The 22,043-nt window shown below is 39.5% G+C and overlaps 1 protein-coding gene across 4 annotated transcripts; it reads right to left on the reverse strand.

The window, feature by feature from the left end:
- Positions 1 to 1,185: 1,185 nt before the first annotated feature.
- rif1 (replication timing regulatory factor 1) lies at positions 1,186 to 21,994 on the reverse strand. 4 transcript variants are annotated; one of them, XM_065251467.2, is made up of 36 exons: positions 21,848 to 21,994; positions 20,806 to 20,927; positions 14,234 to 14,312; positions 14,021 to 14,117; positions 13,811 to 13,941; positions 13,635 to 13,726; positions 13,311 to 13,500; positions 13,127 to 13,219; positions 12,899 to 13,037; positions 12,609 to 12,760; positions 12,368 to 12,482; positions 12,009 to 12,185; positions 11,759 to 11,869; positions 11,006 to 11,068; positions 10,789 to 10,889; positions 10,487 to 10,573; positions 9,610 to 9,683; positions 9,224 to 9,404; positions 8,818 to 8,925; positions 8,591 to 8,740; positions 8,387 to 8,486; positions 8,019 to 8,298; positions 7,892 to 7,934; positions 7,604 to 7,803; positions 7,389 to 7,482; positions 7,161 to 7,292; positions 6,929 to 7,074; positions 6,610 to 6,699; positions 6,456 to 6,516; positions 3,387 to 6,329; positions 2,659 to 2,781; positions 2,486 to 2,572; positions 2,218 to 2,333; positions 1,976 to 2,129; positions 1,788 to 1,902; positions 1,186 to 1,684 (listed from the first exon to the last, which is right to left on the reverse strand). In XM_065251467.2, exons 2-36 carry the CDS (start codon positions 20,916 to 20,918, stop codon positions 1,440 to 1,442), a joined length of 7,182 nt encoding a protein of 2,393 aa, XP_065107539.1. In that variant the 5' UTR covers positions 20,919 to 20,927; positions 21,848 to 21,994; the 3' UTR covers positions 1,186 to 1,439. The 4 variants fall into 4 exon arrangements, with proteins under 4 accessions (XP_065107539.1, XP_065148736.2, XP_073668141.1 ...); XM_065292664.2 differs by having other exon boundaries at positions 3,387 to 6,326; positions 21,810 to 21,990; XM_073812040.1 differs by having other exon boundaries at positions 2,012 to 2,129; positions 21,810 to 21,990.
- Positions 21,995 to 22,043: the final 49 nt, after the last annotated feature.

The following is a 22,043-nucleotide window of genomic DNA, read 5'->3' on the forward strand; positions in this document are numbered from 1 at the left end:
TTTTATTCAGCTTTCAGATGACGTAAAAATCTAAAAAAAAATAGTGTGGTTCAGGGTGACAAAATGTCAGTAAACCACTGCATTATACTGAAAAGCTCAGTTAACAAACATCAGATCACACGTTAAATAAAGTTGTTCATTTCTTTTGCTCAATATGAGAATATGACCTTGTAAAATCATATTGTGATGCTTAATAGTCAAGTTAAATGTAAACTATAATAAAAAAAAGTTTTCTAGAAAATGTAGTTCAAGTTAGCTAGAAAAATTTTAGGTTAAGATTTGTCCATATTTTACCCAATTTTAGGTTGAAACAATACAACATTTTGCAGAGTGTAACTTAGCTGTTTAGATCACCATTCAACTGAATGTTAAAAGTCTCATCTCTTAATTTTCCACCGTTAACAATAACTCTGATTATCATTTAGGGCAAACAATTTCTTTTAAAAAGTAAAAAGAGTTTAGTTTAAGCTGGGTACACAAGATATTCGGGCTGAATTTGGGCCAATATTCCCCTTACGACAATCCTAGGTAAAGTCCCGATCGTTTGTGTGGGCGAAAAGATTTTTCTGGGCTGCACGGTTTGTTAAGAGCGTCTGAATCTGCTAAGAAGCACGTTAGGGCCGCTGCCATTGGAAATCATAATTATTCAACATGTTGAATATTTACGATCAGAAATCTTGTTGTGTGGGGGAAACCCCGAGGACCAAAGCGCACACACACACGCTGTAGATCGTCACGTGAAACAAAAAAAAGCCTGTTGTATCAATGCAATTTCATTATGCCCGTTGTTCGCCATGTTTGTTTACTGAAGTGTCGCATTTAGACTTTAGAGAGAAACATTGCGAGATCTCTGTGAGATTTCCTTGTTTTCAGCTGAGACTTTGTTGTTTGTGAAGTTAATCTGATGGTGTGTGGTGTGCTGTCATGACCACATAGCGGCACTCAACACACTATAAGAACAAAAGTGTTAAATCGTCGATTTTTCATCATGTTTGTGGTCTCTCAAATTTTGAAAATCTGATAAGATTAAAAAAATCATTTGGTGTGTACTCAGCTTTGGCCAGCTTTTGATCCGTATCATTTGCAGAAACAAATAATAAATTAGCTATATAATGGATTATTTCTTGATTGACATGTTCTTGAAATGTAGTGGTTTTGGGGAAAAGTAGAAAAAAAACCTTTTATTAATACTATAGCTTTATTTTTTCAAAATAAAAAAGGTTTCCTTGGCATCTCAGTACAATATACAGTCTTAAAAATCAACCACTCTGTATCCATAAAATACATAAAGGCCTAATATTCAACACTCACTTAAGAAGCTGTCCTCTGAAAGAGCATAATTTGTATTGAATTGTCTAAAATTTAAGCTAAAACTAACGAGCAGTCCACTGCGAATCTTCAAGTTAGAAATAAAAGTCTTGAACATAAAAATGGTGTCCTCATGGCAGGCTATCATCAAGGTTACCCGGCAGGCGGGACTGAAGATGGACTACAATGTTTCTCATCATTCCACTCAGATGTTCGTGCATCAGGCCCAACTGATTGGGTGAACAGTGACCAAGCATCTCTGGGATGAGACGTTCACCAAGCGCTACAACATCTGACAGCAAACCATCCGCTTTGTTCTCCTTAGTTAACTGTCCTGCATCTACATTATCTTCTGTGGGTTTGTCATCTGCAGAAACTTGAGACAAAAAACATGGATTAAATTATAATTTTTATTACATAAATTCAGTATAGTTTTTAACTAAATTATTGATGCTTTAAAAAGTCCTAAAGTATTTTACCCTGAGGTTCTCCTGTTGTTTGCTCCTCATCCTGGTTTTGTGGAAGCTCCGAGTCTTCCGATGTCATCTTTTCCATTTCGTCAAAACTCTTGAGTTCATCAGAACGTCCTTTTTTCTGTGCGTCAAATTTGATGCGTCAGAACAGTCTTGCATGAAAGGTGAAAATGCACAAATAAGATAAACACTACCTGTTGTTCATGATAGGTTTTAAGTGCTTTCCTCACGTTGGACAATTTAGGTGAACGGATGGGAAGTGACTTGATTTCATTGGGGGTAAGGGCACTCAGGTCTCCAACTGTTTTAATGTTCCTGGCACGGACCAGCTGACCGAAGCCACGAGGCCTGAACACATACATGAATAAACATTTATATGGCAAGTACATTCATTCTCAAAGCTTTCTCAGAAAGACCTAAATGTAATCTTGCTTACCACATGTTAGATGATATCTGTGGTAAAACAGCTTCTACAGGGGTAGAGCAGCCAACCAGTGCTGGGTAAACACAATCCTTAGCAATAGGCCGTGGCTCCTGGCTCATCTCTGAAATCTACAATTTCAAAATGAACAGACACATTTGAACCATTTTCCACTTTCTAGGCTGTTGAAAGTTGCTGAAATGATTTAAACAGAAATACAACTCTGTCATAAACAATTTGCCACCATTTGTATAATACAGTACATTACAAAAAACCAACATACCAAGCATTTCTTTGAACTTTTGTACCCAGGGCTTCTGAGGTTACGTGGGCTAAGATTTGAAAAGCCTTTTGTGGGCGTAGTAATATACTGCAACAACATATAGCCCACAATAAACTGTTTATTAGATGCAGAAATAAAATGGTGCATGAATTGTTTCAATTCAGGATTCATACCTTTGGCTGTGCACTCAAGACTTTTGACCTCGGTGAGCTGGTGCGAATAACCGGACTACGTCGATCGATGTCATCAGCCAATTCTTGTTGGTAAATTGGAGTTGCAAAAGAAACTCGACGAGACTGCACAAGAAAGTGATATACAGAGACGCACTGTTTAAAATGACGTGTACCAATTTTGTAGTGACCAAAAAACTAAACAAAAGCTTGCACAACTAAAAATCAGATGAAAAAGTGCATATAAAGTCACCAACTCTACACCCAAGCAGCAAAATTATATATAAAAAAAAATGTAAGTTTCGAGCACGCAAGTCACATGCTGTTATTAAATTTAGTATACTTTTGGAGCATTGGTGTGCCAACTTAACATGCCTTTTTAACTAATTTTGTACTGCAAATAGGAAAACCAAACATTAACCTCCAAGGCTTAAGGCTACTCCTAGACTAAAACACGTTTTAGCTGTCGCAACAGAAAATGACTTGTCTTAAATATGCCAGTGCCATTGATTTGTCTCCAGATAAACACCAGTAATATCCTTCTTAAATGTATGTTATGTTTATCATATTGCTTAAACATCTTAATTTAACTTAGACCTAGTCCTGGCTTAATCCACGTCTTGTCTGTAAAACCAGGCCTAAAAATACCAAAGCTTTGCTTATACCACATTTTTTAATGAAAACTTAATATATTCCTTAATTCTTTACACTCAAATAATCTTATCAAATACCTTCAGAAGTGGGGAGGGAGTATCTTCATCACAAGATCTCTTCTGGCCCTTCTTCAGAATGCTGGTGGATGGAGAAGCAGATGGTGACCATGCACGAGTTTTGTTTCTACTCGGGCTTTGGCCAGGCTCTAGCTCTCCAGCAATGGCATCTAAAGGTTTGTGCTTGGGTGGAGAATCCAAGCAGACATCACATGTACTGCTTTGCAGAGGGACAGATGACTCTTTAACAGCATCAGAAGCAGTTTCTTGTACATCTGCAGGAAGATCCTGCTTTTCTACCTGCCTATCTTGAGCATCTTTCTCAAAAGCAATATCCTTGTCTACTTCATCTGCTTTTTCTTCACTTTTCTCTGCAATATTGAGGTTTTCACTTTCCTCCACTGCCTGCTGGACATGGGAGGACTCTAGTTGCTCTTGACATATAGGTGCATCTTCCACCGGATGACCTTTGCTTGGAGACGTGTCCTGAGGTGTTGAACTTTGAAGTGCTTCTTGACTTCCTGGAGCATTTTCTGAACTATCCACTTCATCTTTGTGCTCTTGAACGTCTGTGCTTTTTAAACCCTCTAACCGACTCGCATCAAGCTCTTCTGCAGGCTCCTTCCCGGATTCATCCGTTGAGTTTGTTGATTCTAGGTTTGGTTCTTCCTCTGCTTTAGACAGCTGAGATGCAGTTACACCAAGCTTCTTTTCAGGGCTTTCAGAAGACAAAACTTCAGATGGGAGTTGATCAGGCATGTCTGAAGATGACTGCATGTCTGTTGCATCATGAACAACATCTGCATTTTCTGTGCATTGGTTTTCCTCCGATACAGACATGGACTGATCAGATTGTGAGGCATCAACTTGTTCATTTTTTAGATCCTGCGATGCTTGCGAGTCACTGTCTTGCAACACACCACGGTTTGAAAAGCAGTTACAGTTTTTAGAACGTCTACGGCCACGACCCCGTCCCCTGGTATGAGGGCATTTATGCCGTCTTTCAACCTTCACGTTTAAATCTTCAGTTCCAACTGGTTTATTTTCTGGAGAAGATGTTGTTGCTTCAACCTCAGCCTTGTCATCAATAGGCATACAGATGACCTCTTTTGTTTTTGGTTCCACTTCCATTTTTAACTCTGTGTCACTTTGATTTTCTTGATCGATTTCTTTTTTAGAGGTATTCAAGTTCTCAACTGCAGGCGCATTTTCATCTCCTTGCCCGAATTCTTTGGCCTCACTGACAGAAACATCAACTAAACTCTGCTCAGGATCTGCCGCAACCTGTAACATGGAGGTTTCCAAGTGAACATCCTCCTTATTCTGCACCATCTCAGGAATATTGGTGGTGGATGGTAACACCTCTGTGGGTAGTGGATTTCTTGGTCTCTTTTTAGGCCTTGGTCCATCTTCTTTGCTATCAGAGCTCTCTGACTCGTTATTGTCAGTCGGGGATAGCAAACCTTTAGACAATCGAGTTCGGTATCTACCACGTCCTTGGGAAGAATCTAGCGACCCGGTTAATTCTTCAGCCTGTGAATTCTCAGTATTTACGGAGACTGTTGATGTAGCATCGCTACTAGTGTTAATCCCTTCCTCTGCATTCCTTCGTCTTGTAGCTCTGCCCTTCACCGGTGTTTGGGAGTCATTTACATCATGATCTTTGCTCTGTGATCCAGCTGTGTCCGTTTCAGCTGCAGCGGACCTCCTCGATCTTCGCAATCTGCCGGTTTGCTGGCTATCGGTCTCTGTACTGGAAACAAGTTTATGTGAAAGTCTCGTTCTCAAAGTGGATGTTGCATTTTGAGAATTTTCAGATTTTTCATCTTTTTCCCTCTTGTCTGTGGATCCCTCAGGACTGACGTGGTGCTGTCTAGTTTTCCTCGTAGTCCTGCTGGGTGACAGAGCCATAGATTTGCTCTCCTCATGAGAGGACTCAGTCTGGCTAAGCTCTTCATGACCACACATTTCGACTCCCTGTGAAAGTGCCTGTGAAGATTCAGCAGAAGAAATCTGGGAATCAGTGTGTCCAAGTTCTCCTTTTCCTCCAGTTTTTGTCTCTTCAAGAACTCTACTTCTCCTTCCTCTTCCAGGCAACGTTGTATTTGTTGGCGTAAGTGTTGCCTTCTGTGTATTTGTCTGTGCAGAATCTACATTCTGACTGACTGTTTCTTGAGATTTGTTGGAGCTCTGCTCCCTTTCCGTCGGATCCTCACCTGGTCGAAGAGGTCTACTACGACGTCTACCTGACCTTCTTGGTTCTTGACTAGAAGTTTGTGAGTTCGAAAAAATCTGCGATTCTTCTCCAGAAGAGGATTTATCACATTCGACAGATGTCATTTCCTCTAAATTTGCTTGGGAAAAACTGTCCTTATCCTCCAGTGCTTCAACTGATACTTGGGTCTGAGTATCAGGGACCACATCATCCTCTTCCTCATCTGCGCTTTGAGAAGGATGACTTGATGATTTAACCTCATCTTCTACCTCCATTTTTTCTTGCTCATTCTCAGTAGTGCTAATCCCTTGAGGTTTTTCCGAGTCTTCTTTTGTAGTCTGAGGTTGTGAGTCAAGAGAGGCAGGTGGAGAAGACTGCGATGACTTTAAAGCATCTAGTCGATTCGATCTCCGAGTGAGTGGACCAGTAAATTTAGCATCACTCATGGGACTTGCTGGCTTTCCCTCAACATATTTCTCCAAGGTTATGAAAGACTGCCGTCTGCTGTTCGGTTTAGGTGGCGTACCTGATATCATATCTGAAGAACTCGAAACATTAGGGCTGGACGAATCTAATCCACTTTTCTCATGCCCGCTCGCATCAGCTGACACATCACGAATTGGTGTCTCAGTTTTCTCTGAAGTCTGATTTTCAATCTGTGCAGGTTTCTCGGGCGTTTCTGCATCTGATGAGGTGCCATCTTGAGTCATCTTAACATCTGTGGTTGGTTCCTCAACTGGGCCAATCTCCTTGGGGACAGGAAGCAGATTTAAAACCAAATAATGCTTATATAATAATAACGCTTATACAAAGCATGCATGCAGTTCTTCTACAAAAATCAAAGCAGCATTACCAAAAGTGAAAAATTGTATTACCTCCAACTGAACCTTATCATCTTCCTTAGTTTTATCATTATCATCTGTTGTTAATTTGTCTCTAAAAAAAAGTGAAAAAAAACAATTATTTACATTAAACAACCCTACAGTTGTTTAAATGGTAAAGAAATAAACCCACATGGTTAATACATACATGGACTCCTCCTGACTTTGAGAGTATTGTGTAAAGACTGTGGTGTCCATAGAGGCATCCAGATTATTGTACAGGGCAGGAATATCAACCCTAAAAGGTAAACAGTCTGTGAAAAACTAGCTCGAATCAAAGCCAAAGTGATATGATTTGTTTTCTACATAATGTAAAGAACATCCTGTGAACATATAACCTTGACATCTTTAATATTGAATAAGATCATGTTCAAGACTGAAATCAAACTCTGAGGCTCAATCTCAAAATTAGATGAGACATTAGCCTGGATTTCACAGTCAGGGTCACATGGCAAAAAAAAAGTTACCTTTTGGTCCTTTTGACTTCTTTCTGGTGTTCAGTCAGCACTCTCTTCTCTTTTGTCTCAGGGGGAATAAAAACAAAATCCACCGATGCCTCTTCTTCAATAGCTTCACGTTTCCGTGGCTTGGGGGATCCAAAATCCAATTTCATCTAGAAAGGCAATACATGAAACTAAATTTAAACTCTAGTTTTAATATTTCAATTTAAAAATGTTAGTGTAAATAAATTGTACTTACAGACACAGGTTTAGTTCCAGTTACAGAGCTTCTTCCTTTCAGCTCTTCAGCCCTAGCCAACAGTGAGTCCCTCTTTCCAACAGAGGTCACATTTACACCGCTAATCTGAGGGTCCATCTGAGAACTCTCGCTCTGATCACAGATCATATCAGTTTTTTAGTAAACCTTGCTATTGATTAAACCCCAGTGTGAGCAAACATTTGCATAAAGGAAGTATTGAGTGCATACCGAATACGGTCCACTGCAATCATCTGGATTATTAACGACTTCAAATCCAGGTAAAATCAATGGAGTCCTCTGCTTAGCTTGACTTAAAACAACACTTGTTAAAGAGAAAAAAAAAACATTAAATGGCATTTACCAAAATATAAAAATTTTAAATTACTGATTTGGTCCTAAAGTTACAAATCACAGATCAACAGTCTGATACCCTAAAGATTTACCTAAGAGCCTCGGGGTAAGTTAAGGCCACTGCATTTCCAAAGGTGGCATTCCAGAAATTAGTGACCATATTGCGAATTTGCTTGATCTTGTGTGGGAAAAACACACAAAGCAAAGGGGACAATCCAGCAAGCAGCTCATCGTCAAACAAAGTTAAGTGTGTCTGAAGGCAGCCAAGCAAGTCTGTGGCCAGTTTCTCCAACTACACAGCAAATAATACAGAAAGTTGTCAAGAAAAGCCATGAGATATTATATGTTGTGCATACATTTAAAAATAAAGTCATTTGTACCTTGGGTTCTAGCGTAACATTGGGCTTTGACTGCTCATCAAATCTTTAACATAAAAGCAAACATCCAGAATAAGACAATAGAAAAAAAGATGTTCAATGTATAAAGAAAAAATAAAAATCTACCCACCTCGAGTACTCTTCATAGAGACGTGCAAGTGGCTGGGTGACACTAGACAGCACCTCTTGTATGCATGTGGGCAGTGTGATGTTGGTGAAAAGTATAGACAAGATGGAAATCAGTGTCAAGCAGAGTCCATTTAAAACGCCACCGGTCGACTCTGCAGATGCTTCTGAGGGCTCTGAAGATAAAAATGCATCTAGCATCTGTCTGAGAAGAGTGTGGTAGGTGGAAAGATGCCCCAGAGGTTTGCTTCTCTTTCGTACCCAACTCAAGGGAGTCCGAGGAGCTGTGGATTAACAAATGAACATGACGACACTGTACCATTATACAAGATTTCTGTAGTTTCATATATATATATAAAATAAAGGGCTTACATTTCATCTTCTGCTGGAACTGAGGGGTGTAAGGAGAGAAGTCCAGGCTTTCTATGATGATGAGCAGGATATTTGCTAAAGCATCCAGCATAGACAAATTCTACAATAAAAACCAAAACATTATAATACAGCCATCTCAAACATATAACACCCCACTTCGACACAAAATGTAATCCATAATAATCGCAGTCGAAGACTCAACACCTTTAGAGCCTCAGTGTCTAGAGATGCTGAGATCTTGGCACACAGCTCCTCGCAGCATACATTCTCCTCTGCCGTGGCCACCAAAGCGGAGCATCGTGCAAAAGCTTTATAAAGTCTGGACCACGTGCTGATCATGGACTTCTGAGTTGTCTATTGCAGAAATGAAGTTATGGTTAGTTGCATAATACAGGAGAAACTTTTGAAAGAAAGATGAGATGGGAACTGACCTGGGATAGGGCTGAATCAGGCAACAGGTGAATGACAGGGAACATCAAGGCACTGTAAATGGCACTGAAATTATGTTCCAAAGCATCTCCTTGATTTACTTCATTGGTCTGCGTTGAGAAAATGATTTGTTGTGATAAAAACAGCTTTCATCTTGGTACCACAAAATGCATTTACGTAAAGCAGGGGTGTCCAAAGTCGGTCCTGAAGGGCCGGTGTCCTGCAGAGTTTAGCTAAAACTTCCCTCACCACACCTGCCTCAAACTATCTAGTCTGCCTAGTAAGACCTTGATTAGCTGGATAAGGTGTGTTTGATTAGGGTTGGAATAAAACTCTGCAGAGACACCGGCCCTCCAGGAGCAGGAGTGGACACTCCTGAAGTAAAGGAAAAGGATTTGAGTATGGTACCTGTGTGATGGTGTCAGTCAGAAGGTTAATCACCACACTCCACATCCTCCAGAGCTGTTTCTTGTTCTTAACAGTCTCCACAATCCCACTAGCCGCTCCTAAAACGGCCTCTCCAAAAGTCAAGGGAGATGTAGGTCCACAGAACCCACAGCTTACAAGAGTCTCCAGGCTGGAGAAAAACCTACAAGACAACAGAAACACCACCAACTTAGCAACACAAAAATTTCTAGGAAAAAAAGGCATTAGGCATGACAAACTTTACACCCGAGCTATAATTTAATTTTAGCTTTGGGCAATGTTACATGAACTTTATTGAAATAGAGACATTAATCATAAAACATTTGCTTATAGAAGATTGTGTAGAGTTAGTAAAGGTCTATGCTCACCTTTCATCTTCTAGAAAAGATGGCAGCTGGCTACTTTTGTAGAAAAGCAGTATTAGGAAAAGGGCTGGTGTACCCTGAACAAAATGGGAAAAACACTTTAGAGAATTGTTTCTGAACACATTATAATAGTTAGAAATGTATTGCTGAAACACATTACAAAGACTGTAAACTGTGCATTACTGAATTCGTACCTAGAACATTAAAACAGTTTTTCTACAATTCTGTGTTTAGGATTATTTGGGTGGGGCTAAAACAGTGCCACAATGACACACTGAAGCCACTGAGCATGGCCCTACCGCCACACAGTCATGAGCATCTATTCAGGGCACACACACACACTATCCAAACCGCGCCCAGGCGTGTTTGACCCCCAAAGCCTGGTTCGTTTGACTAGTGTGTACCATGCCCAAGCACGGTTTGGTTAATCGCGCCCTGGCCGGCTTGCAGAGTGATCGGAACAGGCAGTGTGATCAGAAATCACGCCAGAGCGATGTTCAAAAGGAGAGATGTCAATTGCGCGACCATCAAATTCATCTGCCTTTGTAAAACCCTTCAAATGTGCACAGCAGGGTTACATGAATGTCTTAACTGCGCATGTGACAGATCAACTAAGCAGTATGATAGGCATGTGAGAGGGCTGTGTGTCATCAAGCACCAAACGATTCAAAATAAAAAAACGTAACATTACGATGGGCTCCAGCGTTAAGAGGATTCTTTACTTCTGTTTTTTTTTTTCAAAACAATCAAATCCTAATGACGAAAGCCTGCTCAGACTCGGAGCGCTTAAATTAAGTGTGCTTCTGGGGGGGTGGAGTAGGGAGGGGGGACAATTACACTTCCAGAGCTTGATTGAATTCACTGCGAGAGTAGGACTTACATTCAAAACATCCATGTTTGCCACTTGATAAGCTGCAGAACCAAGAACCTTCTGAGGTATTCCCTTAACTGTTGCTTCCAGAAGAACCTGCAGCAAACAAACAGTGGGTTAAAACAGCAACCACCTACACTGTATAAACAGACAAAAAGTGAGACCAAATTTTAAGCAATTTAACCAATTTTTTCTCTGAAAAACTTTTAGTAATTTAGTTGTCTTTTTAATCACAAAGCTAGATCAGAAAATTTGGGCTACAATTTAGAGGCACTATCATAAGTCGCTATCGCAATAAGGTGTCATCTTACCAGTGCACGCTCCGCTGGCAGAACATCTGAGGTCAGTATGGACTGCAAAGCCTGCAGAAGTAGCGTTAGGACCTCTGAACCCTGACGCTCTTTCTTATTACCTGTTGATGAGAGTGGAGGGGAACTAGTCTACATTACCAGGAAGCGAATTCATTTCAAGTTACTTGTGCAAGTAAATATACATTATCCACCATCATAAAAAGCTTAACCACCTTACCAGCTTCTATTGCTGTGCTAACAAAACCAATGAGGCTTCTCCAAACAAGATTGAGAAGTGATTCTGTTGGGAAAAAACGGAAGTCAGAGAATTATAATATGTTGTTTTGCTTTAGGAAGTTCTTTGTTTTAAACACAATATTGTATGAAATAACAATTTCTATTGTTACCCAAGGAAAACTGTCCATTTATAATTTTTCATCAGGCCTACGTGTCAGTTTTCATTTATACTTCTGCGTTGTTTTACTCATTAACGTGCACTTATGCATGCATATCACTAGTTAGCAATGTTCACTGGTGTACACACAGAATATCAAGGCAAACAAAAGCAGCAGCAACTGCTTTGGTTGCAGCTGAGTTAAAAATTACTCCCCTACTTGACATATTTTTGTTTTTACCGTAACAAGCAGAAATGCATAAAAGGAAATGCAATACAGATTCTCGTGGGTTCTAGTGAACCAATCACAGCGCTTATGGTCCGTGTTGTACGGACATGTCATTACATTTTTGGAGCGTTGAGCATCAGGCTACGCACGGCCTACAGTGTAGGTCCTACATGGAACAGCTTTTATTGGTATATGTGAAATTAAAGGGCATAAAGCCAAAGTCATGATATTTTGAGATGACAATTGCATGTAAAAAAAAAAAAAACTTTTCTTCCAAGCGGGTCAAGCAGAAGAAGTACTAAAATAAAAACGGAGTTTGCAAATTCTCTTCTCAGCTATGTGTGAATGACATTTCAATTTTTGAATACCTGGTGCATGTTTTCCTACAGAAATTAAGCCATCTTGGACAGCTGTGATGAGGACAGAGGAATGTCTGCAGAAGAACGAAGGACTGGTGAGGAGCGGGTGTGTCAGGGGATCTAAAAAAAGAAATAAAAATAATTCACATACTGACACTTGACCAACTTTGAAGTAGCAACCAGTTCAACAACTTTAAATGGCTTAAAAAAAATCATGGTATCATAAGAAAAAAATCCTAAAAACTGTGACCATGATTACCCAGGTTGAGCTGAAGATTTTCTTTAGCGGCTGTATCTGTGACTTCTGGACCCATGAGCCAGTGCAGAAGCATCTCCAGCCCCAGAAGCTGAATGGAGCGGTACGACTGAGCTGCCTGTATACTGCTGTTCAGATTCATACGTGGAGTAGCGCTTGGTGTGCTGCAGGATGGGATGCCTGAAAAGAATATCAAGCCTCACATTTTAAACATCACTGAAATCTGTTCATTCATCCCAAAGATTACTTTTCACCTTAACATGCTCTCCTAATGGTATAATACACCTTTATAATGTACTACACAGATTTCAAATCCACCACTTTAAGACAGGAGAATACATCAGACAGTCAATGAGCTGTACCTGTTTTAGGGGTGTTAGGGGTGCCATTGGTTGGGTTAGTGGTTCGAGCAGGTGTGACTGGAGACTGCAGCGGAGAATCAGGAGGAAGTGTGCTATGCAGCAGAGGTATGCCAACCTATGATGGTGTAATGTAGGGAATAGATAAAAACATTTAGCTTTCTAATACCAAAGCAGGAATCATGGTCAGACAGGTAATAAGTCTATGTTACAAACACATCTGCCAACACACAGTGAATTTTACCTGCTCAAAGTTAGCTGCAAGGTTAGGACCAAGTCTGACGGCAAGATACCACCACACCTCCAGCTTAGTGAGCATCAGAGCTTCGGTCCGGACATGGATGGAACTGAGTGGTTGCATAAGAAGCTTCAGACGCTTACTGCTGCACAGAATATCTGCTCAAGACAAAGACTTTATAACTTAATGGAGGGAATGATTTTGAACAGGAATGTAAATGAATTTCAGTAATGCCTGGTTGAAAGTCGTCATCACCCATAACTGAAGAATACAAAAAAATTAAATACAAAACTTGCCTGGATTAAGAGCAAAGTTGTCAATAAGGCTTTTCCAAGCTATGAAGGCAATCTTCTTAATATTAGGAGAAGAGCTACGGAAACCCAACTCCTCTAAATATAGCAGAGAGTTAATGAAAGCACCGCCTTTGTGGAGCAACTGGAAAAAACAAACACACACATATATATATATATAAAAACATGCTGGCTATTTTCAGGAATTCAAATGAAAGCATTTGGGCATCTTACCTTCCCAAGAAGCCTAACAAACAGAGACCAGAGCTTCAGCATATTCGTTTCATTCTTAGAAGAAAACAGTTTCTGCATTTCAGGGATGAGCACCTAGAGCAGAAGAAAAGCATCATGTTAGTTGCGTATGATACAAACACACAAGCCGTTAATAATGAATTTACAAATGAGAGTTAGCACTTACGGAGGACATCATGGGCTCCACAATGGCAGCCACCTCCTGTTGTTTCTCAAGGAGAAGAGGCATGCCCAGCTCCAGGGCTGCTGCCGCACGCAAACGCACTTTATTGGCAGAGTGAACCACCAAAGGAACGACCAGCTTGGCCCAGCACACTGCCCCAACAGCCATCTGAGACGGTGCCTGCTCCAGTAACCTACAGTTCATCCAGAAACAGCATCTTAAATACTAATACATACATGCCAATGCCATCCCTAGAATATTTTCAGTATACAGTACTGCAAAGATCATAGAAAGTTCATGAAGAGAGAATAACTAAAAACTGCATACCTTATGATGACATTGAGTGACTCATGATCAATGAGGATCGACTGAACTTCTCTGGTCTGCATAGCCTCCAGGCTCTTAAGAATTTCTGGCGTCTGATATTTAAAAAAAATATATATTTTTAAAGATTGAACACAACATAATACAAAAATATTTTAAGCAGATCATGAGGAACATACCTTTTTAGCCACCACCTCCGGAGAGAAATTTTGCTTTGAAATTACCCATAATGCTCGGGTACACGTGAATTTCTCTTTAGATTTTACAACAACACTACAGAGCGTCGACAGCACCTCTTCTGAAACATTTGCTGCAGGAAAAAGACAACATCTGTGAAAAGTTGCAACACATGAGCACAACATTATTTCATTCTAACCAATTTTATGTACCTGGGATAACAGAAACAATGTGCGAGTGAAAGACACAGAAACCCAAAGCCTGCAGGGCAGCTTGACACAGCTCCTCATTCTCACTGGAGATGTGCACCTGAAAGCAAGATAAAGGATTAAAGACATCTGAATCGATGCAAAGCAACTACACAGAGTTTTTGGATTCTTAAAAAGACACATTGACAAATACGATGACAATTCAGCCACTCTTACCAGAAGGACTTTACTAAGACGTGCAAAGTGCTTTACAACTACAGGCAGAAACTGGCGGCCATCCTCTCCATTAAGGCGGCTAAAAAAAAGAAAAGATGATCAATCTATACAAAAACACCATTCACCTGCTGCTTAAACACTAGTAAGCATTTACAGAGTTTCCTAAACAGGCACAACACTATCAACTGACAAGCTTTGTTAGTTTTGCAACTAAGTTTTGCTGTTCATATCTGGTATAGGGATGGCGAAAACGAAAAATTTTCTTGACCGGCCACCGAGCCTCATTAGCCGGTTGAAACCGGTTAACCGATAGGCCTATTAGTTTAAAATATGCTATGCTATTTAAAATAACAGCCATTTCTAGGTATGTGACAAAATGACGTAATACGCACGAGCGCTTTGTTCCCACGGCTGTGTTCCCAGCAGGTATTCAGCGCCAGACACGTTGGTGACTTAGGAAATCTGTCATATCTTTGCTTTGTGAATACCTCTAAAGCCCATATACTAGTGACATAAATTACTTCCTCACGTTGATTCTCACGTTCGAATTTCCAAGACAGCTGTCGTAAGAAGAAAGTTATAAGCGAAGCAAAATTTCTCTCGTGTTTGACATTTAAATCCTCTATGAAGGCGAGTATTTTTTTGTTTCAAACCAAATACTTTTGATAGAATATACATTTAACTTGAATTAGGTGAAGTTTGGGATTGATTGTAACATTCGCATGTGCTTTTTTAAGATCCGCAAGTGACGTTGTTGTCAAAAGCAGAATCGCCCATTCAATCATATTGGCTTCCAAAACTTCTCCGTTTTCATCAATCCGTGCAGTATTTTTCAAAGTAATCATACAGAACGAAGGATTAGACTCTCTAGATTACATTATTGGCATAATTTTGTCAAACATATAAATAAATACATGCATGCAACATGCATGCATTTATTGATTTATGAATGATAAATAACATAATCATCAATTAATGTATTAATAATATCTGACCATTTAAATTGCTCGCCAGCATTATTAGTCAATTAAGAAATATTAAAGAAACAATTAAATGTTTCTTTAATATATAAAAATACAGCAATTTTATTTGAGAGGGCTTTGATTTCATATGGAAAGATATGCGTGGATTAATGCTCTGGGTTTCATTAATTAGTGGTTAATCAAAAATAATAACATTTTTATATATCTTTTAAAAAGATGTCATCTTAATCTTGTTGGGCTTTTAATTACCTACAATGTGGTGTTTGAATTATGCAAATAGACCAAGAAATGAGGAAGTAATGATATTTTAAAGTGTTTGGTCAAGCGGAAGAGGTCACAGTTTTTCATAGTTTTATTGTTTTAATTGGGTACAAAAATGCCACCTAATTTTCGAGATAAAAAATTCCATAACTTTCTTAATAATTATCCGATTTTAATAATTTAAAAACCATGTTAAAGTTCTTTTTATTATCTATCATATGGTTATAATTATATATGAATTTTCTAGTATTTATATTTTTTTGTCACATACCTACCATTTCGAGCCGCGCCTGCAATTTCGCAACTTGCATCTCTCTGCGCTCTGCCTCCGGCTCACACACACACACAGACCTCACATCACTTTTTAAATCCCCTACAGCGCGAAACATAAGTCCCGCAAACGCGGCGCCGTGCTTAGTTTCGAAATAGTTTAGGTACTAGGTGATCGCGTTGAACTTGAAAATAAAGGCGTTTGTGAAGCTCATTTGAAAATTGCCGCGGCTCATTTAAGAAAATGACAGCTCAGAAGAGACTGCGCTTTAGTTTGGGATAATAATAAAGACATAGGATGATCATCATCACCTTTTCTGTTACCACTGAAATATAGATGTAATGTATTTCCAAATCTAAACCCATCTTATGCGGAATGTTGCCTAATAGACTGCAACACGATAAAACCAATGGATTAAACGGACACCTTCAGAATGTGTAAAAGACGCACCGGCCAAAGCAGGTCTCGCACTGTTTTTGTTCTAGAACAAATGCAGCAAAGATATTTAATGCTTGTATGAGGCATTTAGGCCTACGCTGAGTTTTATTTATTTATGATGAGGTGTGTTCTAATTAACAATGCAATGCAAGTGAACGCGCCGTGCCGGCGCCTTCATGCATGGACCGGTAATTATATACTCTGCTATATTTGCTTTTTATTTATTAAATACATGCATTTGGTTGATGAAACATTTATTAAAATTAAGATACAATTTATACAAAACGAAATTCACTTTAAAGAAATGCTTTCTACAAAGCAAAACTTAATAAAGTGGTAAAAATCATGGCTGAGGATTTACAGAAACAAAACTTACTCTGCACTTTACTGTTAGCCTAAAATACATAAATGTTAATAATTTGGAACACAACCAGGAGAGACTTTGATTTTAATTATTTTATTGCTGTATTTTATTTACTATTCGAATAAAGGAATTTATCAAAAAATAGCCTGTAGCATTTACTTTTCGTTTGCATGCGAAACCAAACGCAGTGACCTCGCGCCAAATGTTTTTTTATTGGTTTATAAAGTACAAACAGACCAGTTATGAAAAACTGAGTGTGAGGGATTTGTTCACTTCACACAAAATGATCTTGGAAAGAAAGAGATGACTAACTGTAGTAGGGTTTAGTACACTGTCTATAATAGCCTAATTTACAGATCCCTTTTTTTAACCGACAACTTTGACCGGTTAACGTTGATACGGTCAACCATCGGTCAAACGGTCATCGGTTAACATCCCTAATCTGGTATTAAGATGCTTTTTGGTCAATCGGATCATGAGTGGACGAGACACACACATTCATGTTTACATCTGATATTGTAATTAATCTCTTTTGTACACTTTTGTCCTGATATTCTGTGGGGGGTTTGTGGGCAAGTCACTCTGCTGTCATTAAAACATGAATCGTTTAATCCGTACAAATGCATTTTCGATTGCCTCTGCGGGAGTACTCACACTATCCAAACCGCGCTCAGGCACATTTGACTTAGTGCTGCCTCACGATTAGTCGTGACTAATCGCTTGCAGAATAAAAGTTTTTGTTTACTTAGTATGCGTGTTTGTACTGTGTATAATAATTATGTTTATATAAATACACACACATACATACATGTATAATTTTATGAAAAAAATATATTTATAATAAATATTTATATATACCAGGGGTAGGGAACCCTGGGTCCTGGAGGGCCACTGTCCTGCACAGTTTAGTTCCAACCCTAATCAAACACCTGAAAATCCAATCAAAGTCTTCAGGATTACTTGGTAATGAAATGCAGGTGTGTTTGATCAGGGTTGGAACTAAACTTTGCAGGACAGTGGCCCTCCAGGACCCAGGGTTCCCCACCCCAGGGATGGGTATCGTTAAGATTTTAACGGTATTACTACTCTTACCCCGGATTTCCACCGACTGCGGAACGGCTGCGGATCCGCTGCGGAACGGCGGCGGAGTCAAACGGTTTCCATTCAAGTCAATGTGTGTATTTCCACTGACTGCACTCCGAATCTGTCAGAGCTCCGGCCATCCGCAGCCCTCCGGCACAAATACGCAGAGCTTCTATTTTTGACGTATGCCGGACAGCTCCGCAGGGCGGAGCTATGACTTTATTGCGTGATCATACATGAATACGCGAGAACTCGTGTTTTTTTATTAAATATTTGCAATACAAACATTACAAACACACACAAATAAAGTCATTAATACAGAAACAACAAATAATAGACAAGAACAGAGCCAGGGGGAGTTTAAAATAAATACATTAAAGATAGAGCATAAATAAACGTTTTATCAGCCTTCTTATTTTTTGAATTTTGGATGGATTTGATGTACTGCTCGGTCTACGCTAGATCTCGTGTTGTGATCTAGGCTGGTTTGTAAAAACGTCATAATTCAACGGCATAATGGGCAGAGACAGAACTAGGTATCGCGCGATCATCACGTGAATTTGCGAGACCTCATAGGTCCTCGTCACTTCAGAACGCAGCCGCTCTGCAACAAATACGGATCTGGTGGGTATTGGCGGACGGCGGAGCCGTAACGCAGCGGAGCTGATCTGCAGCCACTCCGCAGTCAGTGGAAATCCGGGGTTACTGATACTGCTTAACGGTCCGGTACTTTAACGGTATTCTTATCAGTACTTTGGCCAATGTTAACATTTGATCATGAACCTATGTTCACATGATTAAGTTAATTATGTGTCTGCATTTCATTATTACAAATACATTTTTGGATATCATTTCTAAATAATATACATATATTTAATGCACCAGCGTGAAAGCTTCAGAAAAAATACTTTAAATAGGATATTTATCTGTAGGCTATTTTGTAAACTAACTTGAAGTGCTGTGCATTAAGCCAAATAAATGTTTACATACTGAATTTTCTTTATTTGGGATATTAAAACAAGTAGAAAATATATGTTGAATGCATAACGTCATTTCTCCCAAAAGAATCAACAGAATTTCAACGTAAGGTAACCAATTAGGGTTAACAACGTTGATTCAACATGATGTTAGCATACAGTACATGCCTGACAGGCGCGGTGGGCGCGTGCAGCAGGTGACGCAAATTATGGGTCCTCCGAGGATTAGACCGTCTCATTTCAGTTCTCTTCGCGGACTTCTCAGGCTGCCACCTTGACAGATCGAGTGCTCACCTTTTAAGGTCGTATGCTTAGAAGGTCGCAGCCCTTGAATTGGGACACAGTTTCTGTCTGCACGTAATGTACTTTTAAAAGATGCTTTGACAGATTGCTTGTGTTTCCGCCCTTACATGCAAACATCTTGTTGCACTTACCTGTATGACAACGAGCGTTGTCTGCATCAACTCTAGTAAAGTATAACCGCACTTTTGAACGTTTTGCTCTATCCACCATTGTCAGTCTTGTTATTAAGCGGGAGTTTTCGTCAGGGCTTAAAAACGAAAAAAATTATCAATCGTTTCACTCCGAGCAGAATCGATATTTTAACGTTTCCGTTTTTGCGTTCCTCATTGAACATTTACGTTCCGAAAACGGTTTACTTAGAAAAAATACCGGTTAATAACGTTATTTTAATTCAGGCTATACTTTAACAAATGCATGCATGCAGACTAATTTTCACACAAAAACTAAAACTAAACTTCAACATTTCATTAATTGTTAAAACCACAAAAGAAATACCTGCATTCATTTTAAGTATAAACAGCTGAAAAAAACAACCCGTTTTGAACCATGTCTTTTACTGGTTGAAACCGCAGCATACTCTGCTGGATGTTTATGTTAAATGTGCCTCTGTAAGTTACCTCAGTGATTCCCGGCTACTGTACTTCTCCCCTCACATCCTTCAATATTGCAGACAGACTTGTTAAGACTAACGAATAATAACGAAAAGGAATTTCTTGGTGGCGACCCATCTAAAAAGTAATTGACAGTGGTATAAGTCCCCTGGCTTTTTTGAGTTACAGTTTCCATCTTCATATTTCCAAGCAAGTTTTAACTTAAACATACCTCTGAACATTTGATGGGTAGCTTTGTGGTTATTTAAGACAAATGCTATCGGGCCGGAGACTCGATGACTGCTGCGCGGGCATTTCACTCACGCTATGTGTCAAAGTCACTCACGCTTGATGCGTCAAAGTCACATGTTGTACTGTTCAAATCATGATTGGTCACTGATAAGTACAATATTAAAGAAAACGATAAAATAACGTTATTAACCGGTTAATGGTCATTTTAAATAAACGTTTCTGTTCAGAACGATTAAAATTGATTTCGTTTTAGTTTTCGTTTTTGTTCCTGTTAAAATTTCGTTCGTTTCCGGTTTTCGTTCCTTGAACCGGTTCAGAGCCCTGGTTTTCGTGCTGTTATGCGTATGCATGCGCCGCGCTCGTCGTTGTGTGTGTGTGTGACAGACAGCCTCCGCGGCGCGCATGAGAGATCTCGCAGATCTCACAGACAAACATCTTAATATTATCTCAAATTAGAAATGTTTGGTGAGACAAAATGTGCACGAAAACATTATTATTCAAGAATACATAGTACATTTATTTTTATCTTTTTCTCCAGGACCGAAAGCAGAACCGATAGCGTCAGATCTTACTGATACTACGGTCTTTAATAATTTAGCCCTGGGGCAAGTTTAATACCAGGTTTCGGTACCCATCCCTACCCACCCCTGATATATAACATAAATTATATATAAATACTAACACATATATACACACATGCAAATGTTTTTTAATTATATTATGCATGCGTGTGTGTGTGTTTTTATACATAATTATTATATCCAGTAAACCCACATTTATTATATAAACAAAAACTTTTATTCCCTGAATGTAGCTCAAAACGTTTTACAACCTGTTTACACCTGTCTTTAGCGTCGCCCACTTGTTATATGACCAAACCGACTCTTAATACCAGATGAAAACAGCTTCTATATGCAACAGCACCACAATAACTTGCTTAAACCCAGAAACTTGTCGCATCACACCTGGATAGGATGTTAGCTGTATATACTTAAAATACTGGCAAGGGTAGCAGCTGTCCATACATTTGTACTGTAGGTGAACACTTACTTTGCTATGGTGATGTAGGCATCTGTATGCTCTGACAACCCAGCTGCTTCATCTTCCAGACACTCCAGAAGTGGAAGGATGCTGGCACTAGATACAGGCACCGCTGCCATCATCCTCTCAACCTGAAGGACATGCAAACCCATTTAAGTGACAGCATTTATAACTCTAACTGTAGCAAACGTGTAACTTCGGGGAGACACGAATTCATGGCTGCAGGTTTCCTATGGTTAAGGTGAGAGAGCATAGTGCTAGCAACACTACTAGGTGATGGGTTTCATTTTCAGGAATGCATGCACTGATAAATGTATAGCGTGAATGGGGAGTAAGTCAGTTTGGATAAGCTTTTGCCAAATGTATATGACAATGATCTATATATGATTGTAGTTGGGAGCAGTGCATCACACATTATTGTGAATAACAGTCGTTTTATTGGTACTGTGAGTAAGTTGAAGTAATTCAGTGTATACAAGAACATCGTGTTCTCATGCTTTACTGTAAAAAAGATTAGATCACGAAGTTAAATGTTTTGCGATACAAAACGGATCTAAATTCAGTCATCTACCCTACATTACTGTGTTAATACGCAAAAAATCTTAGATGCAGTTAGGGACAATAAAACTTAAAACTCATACACGTGATGTTTGGTGGCTAGCAAGGTGCACGAGATGCTAATAACAATACATCATCTATTATAACTAAACAAAACGACAAATGAATATTTGGGTACTTGCATTAAAGCACACAGTTGTTCGTGGTGGTGGGCCCTGGGTGTTTAGCACACAATAGAGTAGTTTATTGATCCGGGTTTCACGGCTATCGTATAAACGTGTTGAGGTACAACTCTGGACACGCGGCCACAACGAACACAACTTCCAGAGATAAAAGCTTGGCGTATATTTTGAGTTCAAATCAATGTAATTAACGTTAAAAAGAAGCTTGCGCTACACAGTTAGCGAGCTAGTTACCCTCATCGTGTTACCCACCCAGCCCCCAAACGCACTTACCAACAGGCATAACGTGTTGTTGACTCGAGATCTCTCACCTTAGGGTTGCAGACGGTCTATCAACAAATACAGCCGATATCATCAACGCGGAGTTTATATTAGTGAAACAAGGAAGGGTATTTGTTTTAATCGTTAATCGAGGTTGTTGCTGTATACGTCCAATCCTCACTCCCCGCGAAAATGCTGGCGCCAAACACTACGCGCTGCGAACGTCACCTTCAACCCCGCGTAATC

The sequence above is a fragment of the Paramisgurnus dabryanus genome, chromosome 15 (assembly GCF_030506205.2).
Source record: "Paramisgurnus dabryanus chromosome 15, PD_genome_1.1, whole genome shotgun sequence".
Lineage (NCBI taxonomy): Eukaryota > Metazoa > Chordata > Actinopteri > Cypriniformes > Cobitidae > Paramisgurnus > Paramisgurnus dabryanus.

Bases quoted from the DNA above. Each gene is read 5' to 3' on its own strand.
- rif1 (XM_065251467.2), bottom strand. From the start codon at position 20,918: ATGATGGCAGCGGTGCCTGTATCTAGTGCCAGCATCCTTCCACTTCTG. The intron at 12,483-12,608 runs GTAAAATTCACT...ACACCATCATAG, and splicing joins TTGCAGCTAACTTTGAGCAG to GTTGGCATACCTCTGCTGCA. The intron at 8,741-8,817 runs GTCAGTTCCCAT...TTTCTGCAATAG, and splicing joins CTGATTCAGCCCTATCCCAG to ACAACTCAGAAGTCCATGAT.